The sequence below is a fragment of the Oenanthe melanoleuca genome, chromosome 4 (assembly GCF_029582105.1).
Source record: "Oenanthe melanoleuca isolate GR-GAL-2019-014 chromosome 4, OMel1.0, whole genome shotgun sequence".
NCBI classification, from domain to species: domain Eukaryota; kingdom Metazoa; phylum Chordata; class Aves; order Passeriformes; family Muscicapidae; genus Oenanthe; species Oenanthe melanoleuca.
Window position 1 is genome coordinate 34,861,614 of NC_079337.1, and position 22,115 is coordinate 34,883,728.

General features: G+C 39.0%; 1 protein-coding gene across 2 annotated transcripts in view; it reads left to right on the forward strand.

Moving 5' to 3' along the window:
- The window catches only part of GALNT7 (polypeptide N-acetylgalactosaminyltransferase 7), a 69,124-nt gene extending 52,380 nt beyond the window's left edge, over window positions 1–16,744 (forward strand). Inside the window, exons 6-12 of one of the 2 annotated variants that reach the window (XM_056490386.1) lie at window positions 752–934; window positions 4,145–4,262; window positions 6,167–6,289; window positions 8,074–8,292; window positions 10,401–10,499; window positions 11,764–11,892; window positions 14,503–16,744. In XM_056490386.1, the coding sequence (XP_056346361.1) occupies window positions 752–934; window positions 4,145–4,262; window positions 6,167–6,289; window positions 8,074–8,292; window positions 10,401–10,499; window positions 11,764–11,892; window positions 14,503–14,640 (1,009 nt within the window). In that variant the 3' untranslated portion in view covers window positions 14,641–16,744. Of the gene's footprint in view, window positions 1–751; window positions 935–1,036; window positions 1,220–4,144; window positions 4,263–6,166; window positions 6,290–8,073; window positions 8,293–10,400; window positions 10,500–11,763; window positions 11,893–14,502 lie in introns of both variants that reach the window. The other variant, XM_056490385.1, reaches the window with a different exon arrangement.
- The last annotated feature ends 5,371 nt before the right edge of the window (window positions 16,745–22,115 follow it).

Consider the following 22,115-nt stretch of genomic DNA (forward strand, 5'->3'; position numbering starts at 1 on the left):
TGCCTCAAAGAACAGCATGGAGTTATCATGCCTCTTCCCCCCAGCCTTTCCTGTCTCTTGGAGCTTCATTTAAAAAGGTGGAAGTGCTCCAGCCTAGGTCACTGGGAAACTCATTTGAGAAACGTGGTGGGGAAAAACAATATAATGTCTTTTCCTTGGTGAATATTGTTTGTGATAGATCACAATGAGGAGTGTATTGCAAATCAAACAGGAAGAATTCTACTGAAAACTGCTTCTAGGAGAGCACTAGTAATGTTTTTCTGTCCTTAGAGCTTAATGGGTTTTCAGGGCGTTTGAACAGGACAGTATAATGAAAATGTGTGTCAACACTAGTAAAAGCTAAGAGTTTATCATACTTGTTGACAGCTAAGATCTGATATGAATAGAAATCACAGGAAATAATAATACTGTGAGAATCCCTGGCCCTCTGAGGACTCCTCTGTTGCCTCCAGCAGTGCTTTAGTAGAAGACCAATATCAAGAAATCCACATAAAGGAAAATGTGCTGCTAAACCAGTTGATATATTAGCATATCAGACCTAACTTTTTTTGGTTTTAGAACATCTTAAAACAATGTAAAAACCATCTCTTTTTTCTTCTAATGAGGCTTCAGTTTTTTAGTAGTATGTTTACAAGTGACTTTTTGTATACAGTGCTCTATAAACTTAATTAATGGTGTAAATTTCAGATTAGACAGATTACTCTTCTGAAATTGTATTTTGCTCTTTCTTTCCCTTCTATAAATGTTTCAGAACTACATGTACTGTACCTCTAATAGATTACATAGATGGGAATGATTATTCCATTGAGCCACAACAAGGTGGGGATGAAGATGGTTTTGCCAGAGGGGCCTGGGACTGGAGTTTGCTATGGAAACGAATTCCGTTAAGCCAGAAGGAAAAGTCCAAACGAAAGCATAGAACTGAGCCTTATCGGTAAAGCTGTTTGCATCCTGTGAGCGTGGCGGATGGTTGTCTAAACGCTGTCCTTTTTGCCTCCCCTCTCTCCCCACGCGCGTCCCCCGCGCCGCCCCGCAGAACCACATGCACTGTGCCGCTCATAGATGTCATAGATGGCAACACTTTTAAGATTGTGCCCCAAGGGGGTGGTGACGAAGATGGGTTTGCTAGAGGAGCGTGGGATTGGAGTATGCTATGGAAGAGGGTTCCCTTGACCAAGAGAGAGAAGGAGAGCAGAAAGACAAAAACTGAACCGTATCGGTAATCACTAAATCACTTACCCGTTTCTTTTTTTTATTTCCTGAAGCCAATATTGATCCACTAAAACCTGCATGTACTCCTAGCCTGAGCACCTCCACGTTTCTAACCACACTAGCTGCTTTGTTTAGTCACACCTGTTTGCCACAAATGACTATTTGCTCAAAAGATCTTTGCTACCTCGTGTTGCCTCTCCATTCCTGCTCATGCGGTTTATAGGGTGCACATTAGAATTTCTGAGTTCTGTTTGGCAAAATAAAATATTGTACAACTTTATTGCCAGGAAAAACTTTAATTAGCCGTGATATTTTTTTAAAGTACTGGAAGTTGGAAACAACAGTGCTTGTTTAACTATTTGGTTTGAAATAACAAGCATGCTGGAAGTATTTCTAATAGAGGGTAATGCATAAAACCTACCGCCTGCTGTCATGGCCTGATGCATGCACACAGCTGGAGGATTATGCATGTGTATCAAAAAAATCCCTTTTGTCATATTTCTCCCACTTGCTTCACAATGGATCACATCTGACAAAGAAGCATACTGTTTAAGAATCTTGGCTAGATATTTTCCAAGAATTTTAATATAATACATGTAACATTATAAAAAAAAAGGAAAAAAGATAAAAACAGCATTATTGTGGGAAAAGTCCAATAATTTTCACAGAATTTCTGCCTTTTTATTATGCTTTGCAGTGGGGTGTGTTTTCTTCCCAGAAAACAAAAACTGCCTAGAAACCCTAGCTTAGAAACTACGGTTTCTGGATGGCTTTTCAATACTGGGAGACTGTGGTTCTGCTGGATTTTTATTACTTTCCCCTTCCCACTTAACTAATCGTGTTACTACATTTGAAAGCAATCTTCACATCTTCAGAATCTAATGTCTTCTGTTGCTTGTATATATGATTTAAACATTGTAAGAACTGATGTTGGTAATTCCCTATCCCCACCCATGATTGTTCTTTGCTAAAATGGCAACACATGCAAGCAAGTTATGAAGCTTTGATCTGTTATGTATACAGTTTAACTAATACCATTTTCTGATGAGGCTGTCCACATTGGAACTTTAATATTCACTTAGAGGGGGATAAACTATTTCAAACATCACTGTAGTGTTCTGTGTTTACCATCCAAACAGGTCTTAAAATCGTTTAAACTGTTCCCAGAAACACAGAACACATGTTCTCAGAATGTTTGAAAAGATGACTTTATTTTTAATAATACTTTCAGATTTACAATGCTTCCTTCATAAAGAGACATGCCCTGCATCTGTTTGTGTCCAGGCTGCGTGCATTTTCTTGCAGCAATACCAAGGCAAGCAAGACCAAGTAAAAGTCTTGCTGGAACCATAGCCAGGATTGCTTAGCATAAAAAGAAAACAAAAAGATCTTCAACAGCTTAAAGTGCCAAGGCAACGTTTTTGTAACGTGAGAATTGCCCCAGGACTGAATCCTTCTTTCAGTAACAGCATTTACCTCTTTGTATCCTCTGAAGTGAACTACTGAGCTTGAGTGGGTTTTACTGTGTTCTTTAACACACTTGGCAGTGTCTTGGAGGCCAAGACTGAAACTGCAGTACCTGAGGCTTCTACACTTGCCAAGTCTTTATGGTGCTGAGGAAAACCAAAGGTGCAGGCAAGCCATGGGGCTGTGCTATGCAAAGTGCTTCCCCCTGCTGTGTCTTCTGGTTCTTAACCTTTGAGCCCCCAGGATGCAAAAGCAGTGTTGGAGGACAATACAGTAGGCAGCAAGTAGGAAGGGATATCTGGCAGTACCCTGGCGTGTGATCACCTGATCTGGACAGCAAGGAAACTGATAATTACTATGCTTAGAGTCAGCACACTCACACAAGCAAAGCAAAACAAGGAATGAATTCACATGGGCAGGCAGGTGCCCAGCCATCTCCAGGAGAGCAGGGCCCCATCACAGGTAATGGTGACTTGGGATGACAAGCACTATCATCACTCCAAACATTCCCCCTTCTTCCTCCAATTTTCATATGTTGAGCCTGATGCCATATGGTCTGGAATATCCCTTTGGTCAGCTTGAGTCACCTGTCCTGGCTGTGTCTCCTCCCAGCCTCCCAAGCACCTGCAGTCTCTTCCTCAGCCTGGCAGTAGGAGTACAGCTCTGTGCAATCCCTGCTCAGCAATAACAAAAACATCTCCACATTATCAACCCCGAGTTCAGCACAAATCCAAAACACAGGGAAAAAAATTAACTCCACCCCAGCCAAAGCCAGCACAAGCTGTAATCCAGACCATAGCATCTTTTTTGCACATTAAAATTTGCTAATTGAATTATGGCATATGGAAAGAGATTTGCAAAGTCATTAAAAGGGTAAAAAAAGACTAAACCAAAATGGAAACCTTGTACTACTTTATCTAGGCCCTCTTAAAAATTTTACTGAGTATAATGTAAAGTGTCTCCTAATATGACAAAAAGAGATAGAAGATTAGAAAGTTGGAAAAATGTTCTTATTTGTTTAATAGACAAAGTGTTCCAATGTGGCAGCTCCTCAGAACATAAACCTGTTTCCAGTTTCATGCTATCTCAAAAACTAGCAAAATTTTTAAAAGAGAAACATCACACTGATTCTCATCTTGTTTTTTATTTTAATAGAAGGATGTTGACTGGCTGAATGGAAAATTCAGACCAGGATTTTCTATCCTTAAATTCATTAATTAAATAAATTAATTGTAGAAGAAAATCCACAACATAATAAAAAACTGTGACCTCACAAAAAATTACATAGATGCCAATTCAGAAAATTGCTGCAAGCTGATGACAAAGCTTTATTATGAATTTTCAGTGTATTGCCATTTACCTGGTCTTTACTACATGTTAACTGAATTGCTTTCTTCACTAATGCTTTCTCTGACTGCTGTTGTGTCCTTTTGGCAGAAGGAGTTACACTGTCTTCCTCTTTCAGGTCCCCTGCAATGGCTGGTGGATTGTTTGCCATTGAACGTGATTTCTTCTTTGAACTGGGTCTCTATGATCCAGGGCTTCAGATCTGGGGTGGTGAAAATTTTGAAATTTCTTATAAGGTAACATCAATATTTGAAAACTAATTCAATTAGATTTTTTTTTCTGTAAATAATTCCATTTGGAGTTTAGACAGACCTACCTCTTTCTCATGAAGCCCAGGTTTTGTTCTGAGGAAATGTGACAGAGATGTGTCTCTTCACACCAGTCCTTGTGGACTTTGGGACAAAAGTGTTCAGAGAGGTGGCTTGGTGCTGAAACCCACATGATGCATAATCTAGGTTTTGTAAATGGTTTGGGATTGCACCCCTAACTGCCCAAATACACAATGTGAAACAATTCCAGACAGGAAACTGAATATTCTCATAGTGAGTATGGAAAAATGCTGTTTCTAATGAAATCAATGATAGAGACAAGTAGTCCTCATAGTCCTCAGTTTATGCATGTATAGTGTATATATAATAAGTATATAATGGTGCAACAAAAAGTAATCTGCTTCCTCCTTGCCATTTTTGTGAGTGAAAAATTACTTCATATACTTTTCAGAATTTCAATAGCTTCTTTACAAGAGAAGTCTTCATAATTGAAATACTGACTGCATAATTCATAATCATTGAGGAGGATTTTATTTTCAGTCCTAGGCATATGCATGCTCTTCAGTTTGCAGGAAACATAAGATGATCATCATTAGCTTCTTGTCACTTCAGTATTTCTGATGACAGGAGTGCAGAGAACAGGAATTGGTCCCAGTTAACAGACAAAAGTGAAGATGTCTTATATCCTCAGCAGTGATCTGTGAAATCATAGGTGAATTTTACAAAAAGTACATTCAGAGCTCCCCTAGTTACTCTTGCTCTTCATGAGTTAGAGGAAAGCTCTGAGTGCACTTGCTCAGCTGTAAATCCACGTGCAAAGGGTTTTTATTGATGTTACGCACGCGGGGTCTTTATCCATATAATTCTGCATCTTGTTTAGATCAAAATAATGATTGAAATTACTTACAGTAGTTCTGCAATTGAGATGCTCATTATGTAGAGATCTCCAGACTGGTTTCAACTGGTTTGATCACAGCCCATGTTCAGAAAAGCTAAACACTTATCAGCCTTGTGTGCTGACTCGTGGATAGCTAATAAAATTAATGGCCTTGCATATGGGAGGTTTTTTGATGAGACTTAGGAAAATTTGTATCATGATCCAATGAAGAAAGTAAGATATTCTGCCCATCTTTTCTAATACTGGTAAATCATATTTTTAATCTGAAATTTAGACTAATTTGAAACATTCACAGAAGAATCTTGAATTAGGATTTGGTGCTACAATTAAACTTCTCCAAACTATGAGCATCTAAATTCTGATTTAAGTATGGTTTTTTTTTTCCCCATTAAGGGATTATCCAAAGATATGTGGGAGTGAGGGAATTTCAGAATGGTAATATAGTTTACCCATTTTTTTATTTTCAGCTACTATAGTCAAATAAATATCTGTTTCTACTTGGAACAATGGGTTACCTAACACATCCTTATCTCCTACCAATCTTTATTATTTAAGAAAAACTTAAATGGGCATCTAACCATAACCCATCTTAGTGATGGCATGTGAATTACTTTAATAAAATCCAAATATCATTAATTCTGTCATAATAAAAATTACCCAGTTCCTGATTTTGTGCACTCATTCACTACTGTTGTTCTAAAATAGTGATGGAATGAGATGCCCAACTTTTTAAAAAGCTTTTTAAAATATTGTTTTAGTTGAGTAACTTACTGGCTGAGTTGAAAGTGTACTCAGTATACCTTTCATTTCAAAGACCTATTTTCTTAATGCTTACATCTGAAGCAAAAAATATGTAAATATATGATAGTATAGTAAGAGATGTAGCTGACATTTCTTCCATAGTTTATTATCTATTTGTCTGTCATAATTTCCTGTGCATATATATTAATAATACCTTTGTTTTATCTTGCAGATCTGGCAGTGTGGGGGAAAACTGCTGTTTGTCCCCTGTTCTCGTGTTGGACACATCTATCGTCTCCAGGGCTGGCAGGGAAATCCACCCCCTGTCTACGTTGGGTCTTCTCCTACATTAAAGGTACAGTTTTGGAGCAACCTTGAAGGTGGCTTTTGATTTCAGATAAGAACAGTTTTAGATAAATATGTTTAAATTGTATGAACAATTCTAACAACTATAGCACACTCCTGGAAGTGAAGATCATGGGCTTGAAATGCCCCTTTATCTTGATAAAGATGAGTATTAAGCTAGGCCAACTTAGAGAATTCAGGAATCTAGCATCTCTCAGGCTTTTGTGTCTGTATTTGTTAGTTAGTTAAGAAGCAGTTAATGGCACCTGGGAAGATTGCATGCTCTGCCCTGCATCATAAGGATTGGCAACTTCTCAGGTATACTGCAGGTTCTAGAACTGTTACTCAAGACCTGAGATTAAAATTAGACATCGATTCCAGAAAACAAATGAGCCAGCTCTATATCTGAACAGAGAATTTGAATCAAAAAAAGCTGTTTATATCAGTTTTCATCTACCAGAAGGAAGAGAGACAACCCTCCTGTTAAGTTTTTCTATTGCCCAGTTTAAGCTTTCTCTTGTGCACTGTTCTGGCATAGACAAATCCCATTCCCAAAGACCCAGCTCTTTGTAAATTCCAGTTCCAGAGCAGTCTTCCTAGACAAGGAGTACCTGTAGGGATATAGAGTATGGCTTGAGCCAACCTAACAGTTCCAAAGGCAATGTCCCAGCCTTGCTGAATGGTAAAAATCTAACCTGGCATACACACCCCCACACCCCCAACCCCCCCCCAAAAAGTCGTGTATTAGTAATGTGAATTGATTAACATTTTGATGAAACAAGGACTAGGACCAGTACAAGGGAGCCCAGAAGGACATATCTGGGGATAGAGACAGAGTGATAGCAAACAATAAGTCTATTGCTCAGTGCAGACAAGATCCTAGTTTGCCTTGTCTGAAGTGATAAAAATCATTTCAGTCTTCATAAAACCTGGTCAAAAATATTTACTGCATATCTTAATGCCTTACATGAGTCTGCTGGCCTGCTTACTGAATATAGAAAACACTGCTGAATGTTATTAAATGTTAAGTTACTTCTCTGTACAAGGCAGGATGTAGAAATAGCTTATTCCCCTCTTCAGGCACCCTCCTATCCTCACAGTAAATAAATAACTTTGTTCATTTTATTGTGGATGTGGATTAAAGTAAAAGTCACAATAATTTGTGCCTTTAGTCAGATCTTTAAAGACTGTTTCTAACACCAGGTCATTAACACTAGAAGAACTGGACATGAGGTGTGCATCTAGAATGTGTACAGGTAACACAGAGACAGGAGCCATCAAAGAGAGTGAGAAGAGAGATGTGAGGGAGAGGCTTGTAACCAAGTGAGCTATCCAATTTTCCCCCTTCTCCAAGTAGCTGACCTGTTTAAGACTAAATTTTTTCCCTGTTAGTGGACTAATGCATATCATTCTCTTCATTAAAAAATTGTAGAAGGTGAACAGAAACCGTGAATTGCAGTTCTGACGGCAGCAAATTAATGCATCCATATTGCACCCATAACTGAAAAGTCTTTATTTTCAAATAAACAATCTCTAATCTGAGAAAATGACTTTGCACTCTCATTAAACAGCCCAGCTTAATTTGCTGGCTTTAGTCCTAAACTATTGCTTGAAAACAATATTCATGTGTCTTGTATAGTCAACTGATAGTGACAAATTATTAGTGCTGTGTAATAATACTGTGCTGTCACTTTTTCAGAGGATAAATCCATAAATTTCTGTTATTGGCAGGGAGTTGCTTCTGGCCTGTTTGTGTGTGCTTTGAGGTCACAGCAGTGTCTTTATTCTTCACAGAACTATGTCAGAGTTGTAGAAGTGTGGTGGGATGAATACAAGGATTACTTCTATGCCAGCCGGCCGGAGACAAAGGCGCTGCCCTATGGGGATATATCTGAGCTGAAAAAATTCCGTGAAGATCACAACTGCAAAAGTTTTAAGTGGTTTATGGAAGAAATAGCATATGATATAACTTCATATTATCCCTTACCACCCAAAAACGTGGACTGGGGAGAGGTAGGTACAGCACATAACACCTATGTATTTTGTGAGCTTTTTTAAAAAACTGTGAATTCAAAAGGAAGCAATTGTTAGTTGACATGTGAACAGGCTATTTGATTACTTCTATACTAAACTATATGATACTAACCAGAGAGGTATAAAGATGTAACCCAGGAAAAAAATTATATTTATCTTTGCAGGTGTGATTTTTTAAAATTAGTTCCACAGTTCCTTGAAGGATAATTTTTTCCATAATTGGAATTTAAGTTTTCTCAAAAGAAAAAATGTGAATCCTGCACTTAGGAGTATTGGTTATGATTAATAGGTGAAAATATCTTTTGCATTAAGGCCAAGAGAAAAGATCATGAAATCCAGGTGGAGTTTGTTCTGCCTGTGTTTCCTAGACTGGGATGTACTCACACATTTACAGCCTCAGCAAGTCCCTTACCTGCATGTAATAGTTTGATATGATTCTGTAACCATTGTTTCCAGCATTAGTGTATACAATTATGACTTCACTAAATTAAGGATGTGGTTACTTTCAAGTGGTTGGCAGAGAGTTGGCATATCACAGGTGAGTGCAGGACTCCCCACTGAACTCTGCCTGTCTCATCCTGGCATTTTGCCCACACCTTGGCGAGCACTTACTGCAGGTCTCTTACCTGCTTTCATGGTTTTTTTCCCCTTTGCAATTGATTGCATCTTTGCCCTGTCTCTCCTATTTATTTCACTTTTGCAGATTGTTGAGGGAAAATCAGAAACTCCTCTTGGTAACTGAGGAGAATTCCTGTGTCCCACCAAATTTAGCAACCTTCTTTGCCAAGATATGATGAATATGATACATAGCTTTGTAACTTCAAAAGCACATTAAAAAATATACAGATCTGTGCTGTCTCCTATCACCAAGCATCACCTCTAATTTCTTTATGTTAGAATTAGTGATACAAAGCATGTGCATGGTGAAAGGGGGTACAAATAATCTTTTATCTGTGGTACTAGATGAACAATGCCACCTTGATTTCTTACCTAAGAGCTAGCACAAAGCATCAGCTACTATATGAGCCTTAAACCTCCCCTGGAATCTACATAAAGGGTTTAGAGGGTACACTAAATATTACTGCTCACCAAGGTGAAAGCATCTGAAGAGCATAAAATAACACAGGCGACCTTGCAGGAAGTCATCCCCAGTAAAAGCAAGTGGGTCTGGTGGAGCAACAGGAAGATTCTAAGCTGAGACTTCTCTGAAGTTTCCTTCAACTCTTCTTTGCAGGCTGCTAGTTATCCTGTGTCTGAAAAATCCTGTCCCTCCATTTGTAACACCACACTGATTGCATTTCCAAACTCTAGGGTGTGAAAGCATGGGGTTCATCTTCCCTAACACTCCCTGGAAGAGTCTAAGCTTACTCTTCCAGACATTTTATACTATTAAAAAGAGGAAAGAGGCTCTGGCAGAGAAAATAGTCTGGAAAAAATGTTATTTGTGTCATAAAGTCTTTGCAAGGCTGCTTGTTGGCCCTTCTGAGAAGGGAGTGAGATAATCAGGAGTTGAGACATGTTTTATGACAGGACTTCTGTTCTTTATCCCTGTGCCTGTGCCTGCCCCTCATCAATTTTTTCTTTTTTTTTCCCCTGTGTAATTGCTGCTGCAGAAGGTCCATCTGAGCAGCTGGGTCAGTGGGCTGTGCCTGACTGTGGGTAATTGCTGCTGTGCATAACTTCTCTGCATGCTGTTTCTCTTCATCCACAAGATGAGAGCAACTTACCTGAGCTCCTGAGCTTATTTGTGAAGACCTGGGAGATGGAACATGCTCTGATAGGAGATTGAATAAATTAAAATACTTGAAAGTCCTATATTTTGGTGTTATTAATTTGGAATTGAGCTTTGCAACTCTGGGTTTATCAGCATAGTCTGACTCATGGAAGAGCCTGCAAACTAGCATGGGCAGGTTGAAGCTTCAGCTCCTGGAACAGTTAACATCAGTATTTAAATTTCGTACACAGGTTTGTCTAATCTCTCTGTCAGATACCTGTTTCTGGTTTGAGAGACAAGTGAGAATTTTCTGAACTCCTTAGCATTTATTTTTCTCTTGAGACTAACTTAGAGTGCAAAACCTCTTTTCCAGATTAGAGGCTTTGAAACCTCTTACTGCATCGACAGCATGGGGCACACCAACGGTGGCTTTGTTGAGCTTGGGCCATGCCACAGAATGGGAGGAAATCAGGTAAGGAGCTTGGAGGCAAGTCTGAAGGAGAATTGCTTGCTGAGGATTGATAGCAGGCAGGTTTTCTGTTAAGCCTATACATTAAATCACCTAGGTGCCAGATGCAAAGGTGGGAGTTAGGGTTTTCCTTAACATCGCTAAAATACAGAAGGCTGAAAACACAATTTCAAACATAAATGGTATGAAACTGAAGGCAAATTTATAATCCATTCTTCAGAGAAACAGAAATGAAGAAGCAACAATATCACTGCTTCAGCTCTTAGCATTGCTCCTGATTCACCACTTACCTTTACTTAATAATTAATCCTTCAGGATAAAAACCTTATTCACTGTGGCTCAGTTATGTAACAAAGTTGTTTTGGTCTAAGTATAAACACTTCCTGCAGTAACTTATCTTTCACCACATGAGAGAGGAAAATTAACAGAAATTTGTCTCTGCTTAATTTACAAATTAATTGACAGAACATAATTAGTATTAGATGGTTGCAAACCAAGCTTTTATTGTGTTTGACCTAGAACTTCACAAACCTACCCACAGTACCACACAAACAGGCTGTTCTGTCTTTATATCTTCTTTTCTGGTTGAAAAATTTTTCAGAATTTAAGTCCTTATTTAAGCCCATGTAAACTTAATCCAGGCAGTTTTGTCATGGCAATCGTAAAATTTAGGATTATATTTTTAGAAATCCTATATGGATTAGCTCTTAGGAGCCCCTGGAACTGTCTCTTCTAATCTGATATTTAATGAAAATGTTCCCTAAACTATTTTTTCTGCATATGCTACTCAAAATACCCTGTAGCAATTATTCTGTAAGTACCTAGGATAATCTTTTTGTATCTAGATGAATAAGATTGATTTCCTCTATGGGTAAAATGCCAAAGTTTTAATGTCTTCACATGAAATTACTGTCCAGGATCAAGGACTTGCTACCAGGCTTTTAGTAAGATAATGAGTTGTTTGGTCATCAAATCATACAAAGGTTTTTAATCAAACACTTTCAGAAGTCTCCAGAATAGAAATCTCTGTACCATTTTTGTCTTTCTGGTTAAGGTTCTTGGCCTTCTAAGTCCTACAGGAAAGTTAACCATGAAATTTAGTATTGTGATAGTAAAAGTGTGTTATGCAAAATAAAGAACCCCCCTGAAATACAGGTGTAATAAAACCAGAAAATGTTTTGAATGTTGCAATTTCATTCTATTTCCAGTGTTTCTAAAATGCTCGTTGAGTCAACTGTTACAAAAATGGCTTTTTCTTTTCCGTTAGCTTTTCCGAATCAACGAAGCCAATCAACTCATGCAGTATGATCAGTGCTTAACTAAAGGACCAGATGGATCCAAAATCATGATTACACACTGTAACCAGAACGAATTCAAGGAGTGGCAGTTCTTCAAGGTATGCAACAGATACATGGAAGAAAATAGATTTTTAGATTTCATACTGGCCTTTTTGCACCTTTAAAAATTGTTCTATATATATCTGAAATTAAAGATCTGTGACAAGGTTAACTGAATCGAGTAAATTGTTAATGGCACATGCTCAGAAATACATGCTTACTAGAAAAACTTATTCTAGTGAAAGATCCTTTTATTTAGTATTTCTAGTTGCTGTCTTCTGTAGCAAAACCTTTAAGGAAAACTCTGTGAGGCTACATTGGCCACAGAGATATTAGGAGTTAGTTAGCAGGAAGCAAGGAACATGTTCACTACTAGTGACAAACTTCATAAAATCTTTTAGTGCCATCACCCTCTCTGCTTGTATGCTTTAAATCAAATCTCTTTATCTCATATATGCTGTGAGAAGATGGCTTAAATGCTGGAGTGCATTTAGGAGCTTGGGTATTAGGTCTCCTTTTGGGCAGTCTGAAATGAAGTGTTCCTCTGTTTAAAGACTGAAGATATTTTTAAGCCTACATAGAAGCAGGTAAACATAAGATTATTCTGCCTTTTGTGTTGTCTTCTTCAGTATTTCACTATCTGTTGATTAGCCATTCTCTAGTAACAATAACATGCTCTGTTCTTAATCCTGGGTGTGGTGCTGTTATAATGCTATTGCAAAATCTGTACATTTTTAATAAGGACTTGGAATGTTGGCTGATATACATGTGAGTCTATTTAGTCATTACCTCTATAAGTCCTCTATTTATTAGTTTCTATTTCTGTATGTCTCTTTTTAAAAGTGAGATTGTATAGTCTAGGGGTGACGTTATCCTTGGATATAGCCATATATAACTTGGTTCTACATCTAATAAACTCTCCCATGTCAATTTTTCTTCAGCTTATATAGCTAGCATATTGCATATTTATTAATTCATTAGCTGGTTATCAGGATTCTTCATTGTTTGTCTGAAAGATGCAGGCACAATTGAGTGCAGTGAAGTCTATTTGTTATCCTTTAAGCCACTCCACATTTTCTGGTGTTTGCATAGAGCTAGGAAATACCAGATACTATAATAGCACTTCCATCCAGCTCAGCTTCCTTGTGCTGGATAGACAGACAAATTTCTTTAAACCTTAAATGTAAAAATCAATAAGTAGTGGCAGGTAAGTGCCAACTTCAGCATTAATATTTCAGCAGAATAATAATACATAGCAGTTTTTAACTCTCCAGCCATTCTAGCATGTCCCAGCACGTTACTTGGCTTCTCTCTAAGAACTTCATTAGTGCAAGATCCATTTCCTCTACGCTGGCACCAGTTGTATAATTGTTTGCTTATTACCACAAGTTATAAGGAAGCCCAGTAAGCACAGTCTGGGCTGTAGAAAAAAACACTGACTGGCTTCTAAAAGGAAAAAAAAAGGAGGGTGAGAATGAAAGGACCACCAAGGGTGTGTAACCAAATACTAGGAATTGGGCTTGCTGCTGTGCAGAACTGAGGGTATAACTGTTTCTTCTAATGGCAAAGGTGTAAGGAATGAGACACTTAAGGACTGCTGGAAAATGTTGTGGCCTTGTGTCAATTGAGGCTGCAAGGAGATTTTATCTGGTTGGTCAACTGGCAGTCTCTGAAAGAAGCAGTGTGCCAGTTTGCTGAGTGTAACAGGTGCTGCTTGAGCCCTGAGCAGTAGCAGGGCTTCAGTGCCTGTTAGCAGACATCAGGAACAGGACTGGTGGTGGTCTGCCTGTTGCTTTTGTTTAGACATCCATTTTTCTCTCCAACTAGAGGGTCTGTCCGCACAGCAGGAGCCAAGTATGGATGTGAACCCACATGTGTGGGGTGATGGAGAGGATCCCTGTGCTGGGGGCAGGGCTGCAGAGCCCCAGCCCAACCACAGTGCCATGGGCTGGCTTCTGCTCCCTCCCTGCACAGTGGGTGCAGCCAGTCAGGGAGCCAGGGCTGCCCCTGGCACACGGGGTCAGCAGGCAGCACAGGAGCCACAGGCAGGAGACTCGAGCATGGGAGCGTGGTGGGTGTGGGAGGGGACAGGTGTGCAAGGGTCAGCCTGAATGTGCCTGGCACAATAGCTTTGCACTTCCCTAGGCAGCCTCCTGTTGCTCCAGACATAACTCTCATTCCCTTTACTCTTCCTTCTGCCAGCCCAACAGGGAGCCAGGTTAGTACTTTTTTTTATCCCTGTGTGGTTAATGTTGATGTTGTGCAGTTGCTTTCTGTGAGGGCTTACTGGAGGAGGACCTGCCCAGTAAAGTTCTCAAAGAGCTGCCCTCAAAGTTAATCTTCTAGTTTGGTTACAGGATGGGTGAGAAGGCTAGAAGCATTTTAGATAGAGTTTTGCTCATTTCATTAGCAGTTTGTTGCCTAAGAGAAGTGGGAGGCATCTCAGGTGGACCTACAGGAACCAAAGATTTAATATGAAGGCTGCAAAGTGCTAGGTTTAACAAACAGTAAAATGAGTATAGAACAGATCTGTTTTGTGATCCTGAAACCTGGTTTTGTAAATAACTATATTGCAGGTGTAAAGAAAATGTTAAAAAAAAAGCCCAAACCAACAAAAATAAATCCAACACAAAAACCCAACATATTTTCCTGGTGGTTTTGTCTTTCAGAATCTGCACAGATTTACTCACATTCCATCAGGGAAGTGCTTGGATCGCTCCGAAGTCCTCCATCAAGTTTTCATTTCAGAGTGTGATTCCAGTAAAGCAACACAAAAATGGGAAATGAACAACATCCTTAGTGTGTAGACAGACAAAACCTACCTACTGATGCATTCATTTGTACAGGACTGAACATAGCCTGAAAACTGCTGCAGTTATTAACTTTGTACAGCTGTGAGCCTCCTGGCTTGGATGAAGGACATAGAGGAACTGTGATTATTACAATAACATTATCATCCGCAGTTAATGTTTACAAAACTGCTTTACCTTAAACTCTGTAGATGTTTACATCTTTTTGTTTCAAGATGTTGGTAAATTAATGTGCTGTTAGCTATGGTTCATAGGAACATAGTTAAAAGCGTTGTTGTCTTCTTTGGGATTACACTCAGGGGTCTGAAGGCAGTTTTTTTACACACACTTGAAAAGGTTGGAGTAATCAGATTTTCGTAGAACTTGGTGATTATCAACCTGTTGTATATTTTTATTTAATTTTACATCTTACTAAGCACTGCCACAGGTTATTAGCCATGGTGGCCTTCTCTCACAGTCATGCTGCTTTTTTGGAAGATGAATTTCAACACATTTAGTGCCTCTTTCATTTCTCTCTTTCACAAGGAAAGCATTTGTTGGAAATTTACAGTGGGTTGTTCTGAGCTGTCACCAGGGGTAGGGACCAGCCCTACCACCCTGTGTAATTACTGTGCTAACAAAGTCAAGTTTCTATTGCCAGTTTGGCTGCTCTGCTTTGGCTGAATGCTTGGTACAGTGGAAGGAAGACTGTCAAGTTTAATGCTAATGTGGTACAATTGGATGGAGGTAAGCACCCCCACAAATCCAGTTAAGAATTTATAAGCATTAATTTGCTTGTTTAAACCATGCCTTACATTAAAAAAAATTGAAGTCAACAACAACAACCAAGCTGCACAATTATGTAAAATTTGTAAAGAATCAAATACTTAATTTATACTGCTATTTTGAATGGAAATCAGTTAGAGATGGACTAAAACTTTTAATTAGGAAAAAACATCCAGCTACTTAATACATCCACGTAATTTGTCAGAAGGACCTCTGTCAGCCAGTTGGGATGCCAGATTTAGATTCAAAAAGAGAAATGGAAATCCTGAAATCACACTTGTTCGTACTAATTTTCTTATTATTTCTGTCATTTGCAACTTCTCCAGAGGGATTACAAACACAAAAAACCAACTGCTTGGTGCTATAGTGTACAGAGTAGAATGTGAAGAAGTTGTTTCTAAAAATGTTCTGGATAGGAGTTGATGCAAACTCCCTTAGGAGTATAAATATTTACCCTGAACGAATAGAGAGGTGGAGGGGAAATGACTTATCCTCACTTCCTTTGTCCACATTTTGTGACTTAAATGTTGACATCAGTGTCCTGATTCCATAACTGTTATAACTCTAACATGTCACACAATTAAGTATGGCTAAACACTTCCCTGAAGTCCAGAATAGCATTGCATGCAGCTTCCATTGATGTTAACAAGGGTTATGTATCATATTTGTGACAGAGTTGGATCTTTATAGGGCTGTCAGCACTGATCTGTTAGTTTGGGATCTTTCCTAGTTTCTTTAAACTTCTCGTCTATCCTTTCAGAGCTATGAAAAATAGAAAATAAAGGCGGGAGAAACTGGAAAAAAACAACAAAAAAAAGGAAAATGAGGTTTTGTGCCGGTACTTGTTCCTTGTGTGTGTGAAAACTGACTCCATTTGTGTGTTGGGTAGATTAATTTAATCATACAACTATGCATAAGAGAAAGAATGGTGGCACATAAATTGTGCAGGTGTGCATTTTAAATGGATATTATGTGCAATTCATTGAAAGCTGATGCTGTATGTGGATATGAATCTGTATGTGAGACTGAAACCTTACATGAGATCATAAGAAGCTGTTGCTGTAATGACTTTTTCCTACTATAGCCGGCTTGGAAAAAAAATAATTCCCATATTCTTGCTTTGTAAGTTGATGATAATATCACTATGCATTTCTACATATTTTATAAATTTGATTTATGCAGATTTTGATACACTGTATGTTTCTGTAGAAATTGTATAAATCTTAAAAAAAAATTTATTAGGGATAAATCTGGGAAACCTATGTATATCTTACTCATGGGTTGCTTGTTTTTTAGGTGAAGTAAATAAAATATTTGAATTTTTTGTTTTACTATACTTTTTACAGAGTAAAAATTGATTATTATCTTTATAGAAACCCCCATATCACAAAATCTAAACAATTTTAATGCTACAAACTTACAGATATTAAATGTAAATTATTTTAAATTTTATGTAGCCCCCCCCCTCCTTGCATCTGTGGGGATTTAGGCTTTTTCCCAGTGAAATGAAAACTTAAATTCCCACTGAGAACTGCCACATGGACATATTTGGATTTTTATATCACCTGTTGTGATATAATTAGGTAGATTTAATTTGCTCATAGAAAATGAAGTTGAAAGTAGAACCAAAGGTCAGGTCTAATTTGTAGTGTTCTTACTGTGTCTTATCTTAGTTAATTTATGTTTCCACCGAGAAACATTTTTCAATCAAACTTTATTTTTTCCTGAGGTTCCTTAGCAAAGGAGGATGTAATTAAATCAGGGCATGAAAGACACAAGTTCTAAGAACAAACCTAAGTGCTGAAGTCTACAGGGCTTTTTTACAAATGGGATTCTTGCTTCCAAGCTATATTTCAGTGCACTTTTGAGTGTTCAGTTTTCAAAAAGTTCTTTTGACAAAACCCTGGAGTTGTAGCAGAGACTATTCATGTAGGCAACACCCTTTAATGTATGGAAACAGGGACCAATAGGAAGGAGGGGACATGTTTCTTTATTACCAGAGATGCTGGCACACTTAGGACAGTGCCAAGGACATTGTCCCCACTGATGGCACCCTAGAATCAGTGCATTCTCTTTCCCTAATGCTAGTCAATATCCTTTACTGCTGTCTGCTTCTTCCATACCATTTGCCTCCAAATTGCAGTCCCTAAAGCCAAAACTTATCGACTTACTGCTCTAAAACTACATCAAGAAACTTGAGATCTATTAGACCATGCCAGAGATGTTAAAATTTTGTGCTTAACTCTTGATCTTTGAGCCTTCTTGCAAGAAAGAGCAAAACATACCACTGCCTGTAAAAACACAAATGGTGCTTTGGTAGATTTTGCTGTATATAAAGCACAATTTTCCTTTTACTTTAAAAAAACATCAAATTGTGCTAAAATCTGTGGAGGCAAAGTAATAAGGGGAGTTTAAAAACATGAAGAAGAAATTATCTACGCTATTGAACACAAACTTTGTTTCTGTAGAAGCATATATTGTTTGTTCCCTGCTGGTGAGCTTACACCCATCAGTTGTAATAGGTGAAAAGAAATAAGTCAAGGGAATACAAAATGGCAATGTTTCTGTTTCTGGTTCTTCTCACTGCTGTGAAAGGCGTGAGAATACTAGGTCTTGCTGTGTTCTGAAATCTTCTCCCACTTACTTTTGTGAGAATAATCTGACAAGTGTCAGTGGTTTTCTTCCAGGGTAATATGTACTTTCAGGGAACATCAGAAGTGGTTGTCAGCATTTGGTCCTCTGGCCGTTGACTTTACTTACCCTGCAAGCCTGCTCTGAACTCCTGCAGTGTTGGAATAGTAAATTGTGTTGCTTGGCTGGCACTATATAAAAGGACTCTCTCTGTAGAACTAATCTAGTAAGAAAAAGTGATAGGCTATCAGAAAAATGTAGGTGATTTTAGCTCCCTTGGGTTTTGAATAAAACCTGAAACATAAACTATAAGTGAGCCCTGAAGTTTGAAACCAGTTTGGCCCTCCTGTGATGGGGAGCCTCACTCACTGCTGCCTCAGGTGTGTGCACTGGTGTGAGCTTTCTCCCTCATTGCACCCTCAGCTGTAGAGCCCAGAAAAGTGGGAAGAAATATTCATGTGGATTTTACATCCCAGTGACCCAGGTAATGGTTAGTAACCTTTGTTTTTTAAAATCTTAGAAAACCTAACCTGTTCTTTATTTGGAGGAACTAATGAAGTGATCATGACCATGTAACATGGGTAATGTTAAAACTAAGGTGTCTGTACATAACCCTTGGGATTTTTACCTCATTGCACTGCTCTGAGGCCTTTCTGAACAACAAAGTGGATGGAGACTCTCCAACAAAGTCGTGGTCTGTGGTGGCTGATGCATCTGAACTGACTGATGAAAAATGCGTGTTCAAGGTGACAAGCACCCAAGTCTGTAAGGAGGAGTTAAAGCTGCTGAAACACCAAGATGGAAAGGTTTGTTTGCATGTTAGAGCCTTACCTTTTCTAACTAATATACTTCACAGAGAAGAAACAAAATCGTTTTAGGGACAAGAATAGTGTCCTCTCTGGAGTGCAGCTGAAGCAGGGCTGATAGCTGGGTGTGAATGCAGTTCAGTGTGAAAGATCTGCCTCCAGTGATCTAACATTCAAACAACTCCATGATGTTTCTTGTGCAAGAATAATGTCTCCAGCACCAAAAAAAAAAAAAAAAAAAATAAAGTGGGAGAAAAAGTATAGCTCTAGCTCATAATAAAACACAAACAAACTAGTGGCTGAGATGAGCATAATGGCAATAGCAGCCTTCTGGCTGAATGTCCCTGGGAAAGGGAAAATGAATGGAGAGATGATATTTTACTTCCCTGGAAAGGGCTGCTGGTGGCAGTGTGTGTCAACTAGAGAAGGCAGCATGCCCAGACTGCTGTTAAGCTACAGCCTTCAGATGAAGAAGTACGGCTTGGAACGGGCTTTCTGAACCACAGGAAGGCACTGAAGTGGAAACAGGGATCAAAATGCAGCCTTTCCCCTTGAAAACTGGGGGAGGATTTCCCCAGGAAAATAAGGTAGGGCAGTATCCTTCTAGAAGCCCTGACATTAGACAGGAGTAGGTCTTTGGGTACAGTGTCTCCTGAATCACCTGTGTGTGGGGGTGCGTGTTCCCTGAGTTAGACCTGGCACAGGAAACAGCTTTAGCACTTTGGGGAACAGCTGGGCCAGACCATGGGGACTGCTACTGCCATTTCTGAGGGCTGGTGGTGAAAACACCCCACTGCAAGTGATGAAAATCCCCCTCCAAACAGCCAGGGACTCTGTCCCACTGTGTCATTGTGCACAGGAGACCCCAAGCCCTGCCTGGCACTGCAAGCTTTGCCAGCCTGAGCCTGGGGGATGGCTGCAGCACCCTGCCAGAGCCCTCAAGGCACTCACAATTGCCCAACAGACAGCTACAAATGCAGGTTTTGTGTTTTATTTCTGAGACAGCAGAAATGTGCAAGAAAGTAGAACTGGATGAAAGCAGAAGCCTTCTGGATGATCCTTGTGAGTTCATGAGAAGCAGAGATTTGGGAAAAGCTGACCAGGAGAAAAAGCATGCCCAGCTCTGGAAGGGCTTCTAGCCATGCTGCTCTTTCAATTGCACTGAGGAATGCACTGAAGTCCTACCTGTCCTGGAGATCCAAGGAACCTCTAGAGATACAGCTAATCAACCTGGCAATGGAAGGGAAAGCTGTCTGTCCTGCCATCTGGGAGAGAAGGTAAGATGATGTGGGATGTTGCTGAAGAAAACAATTCTGTAACCCTGTAGCAGAGTGGGGTCTGGTTACTATTTATGAAAAGCTATTGAGGATAAAGTAATATTGAATGGGCTATTTCTAGTTGGAGATAAGAAACACTCCTGCTTTGGTGGGGGTTTTTTTTCCCTGTAACATTATGCCATTATCTTCCAAGTCATTATGGGAAAAATAGTGTCCATGTTCCAGAATTATCATGGGCAAGCTGAAAAATATTTTGAATTAGGACAAGAACTGAACATAGCATCAAAACATTAAGCACCTGCAAGATCAGGTCAAAAGTCAGGTGCAACAGCAGCCATCTCACTCAGAGGTCAGAAGGATCAGTGTGGTCAAAGAGTGCTGGGCAGAGGGAAGGATGCTGCAAGGATACTTGTCTAACCTTGTCTCTGCTTCTGGCATTGTATAACTCAAGCACTTTCTGACTAGACATGGCATTTCTATTTAATAGTAAAGAATTTCCCCAACTGCTAGGCAGACTTTAGTCACATGTCATCTGATCTATGCAGAAAATTTTAAGGTTTCTGAAGAGGCATGCTGTCTCTGCAGTGCACTCCTCTGCTGTGACAAATCAGTGAGATTTGTGAATTCATAGGTGAATTATGAAGGCTTGTTAAAGGTCTTAATTCCTGAAGGAGCAGTCAGAGCTGGTTTCAAGGTAGCAGCACTGACAATAACATCATCATTTTCCAAAGGGCCTTTCAGAATGTTGTGGTCTTGTCCATGCAAACATCATCCCTCCAGCTCTGCTGAAGAAATGATTTATAGGTACAAACTTTACCTTTAGATATTTGGGTCAGGAAATACTGACAATAGCTTTTCCTACAACTTACAGGTGGAACACTGGATCTGCTAGTTATAAAGATTTTTCTGGTGGTTGACTTCAAATTCAGTCCTCATGAGGCTAAGGGAGATAGTTGATTTCAGGATGACAGGAAAATCAGAGCAATGTACAGGTTCACTTACTAATTGGTGCTGGCCTGTGACAATTAAGTAGTTTGAGGAATTTTTTTAGGGAGTCATCTTTTTTTATCAGGTAGATCTGAATCTTATGTTATTCCACAGTTAGGGGACTTAATTAATCCTTGAATGCATCCTTTGTGCATTGGAGAATGCAGCAGTGAGGTCAGCATCTTGGCTCTGTTATGGGATTCTTGACACTGGATTCAAATAGGATCATGGAAAAGCAGATGGGTTGTGGTGCAGCTCATACAAGAGGCCCATCAATTTTTGGAAATGCAGAGCTTGCTGGCCAAACACTCAGATATTTCAGGATGTGTAAAGAAATAGAAGCCAAAATGGGAAAACAAACAGAAAAATAAATCTGTGCTAAGGCAAGTGAAGTGGGATCAGCAACCATCACCACCACAGCAAATAATCCATCACTGAACAATATGGATTAGATTATTACCAATATTATAGACCAGATGCCTATTATGCTCTATTTTCAAAAAGTTCAATACATCATTGACTAATCAAAGGTAAAACTATGTAATTCATTTTCTGATTTTCTCTCCACAAACATTTGCAACTTCATTAGTGTTCTAGGAGTTTTAAAGCCTATCTATACTGAAGTCAGTTCCCAGATCTGTGGTTCTTCTAATCAAGACACACACACACACACACACACATACACATATATGCATATTTACAATTTTTCAGACTATAGGTTTAGCTTTGGAAAAGTAAGACCAGCTTTGTAAATAGGCAAAAGAAAACCTTATATTCCTCGAGGAAAATGATAAGAAAATACTGAATATGTGTTTTGTTTGTAACTCTTTTACCTGATAATGCCTAACATGCTATTTGCTTTTCTAGTAATCATTCATTGTCTTCACTGAATTGTCTGTTACAGCTCCAGTATCTCCTCCAGAATAATGTAATATTAGCCCATATTACCCATAACATGAATGTTAGGGCTGCTTTTTCCCCTTCACATGTGATAGGGCAGCACATA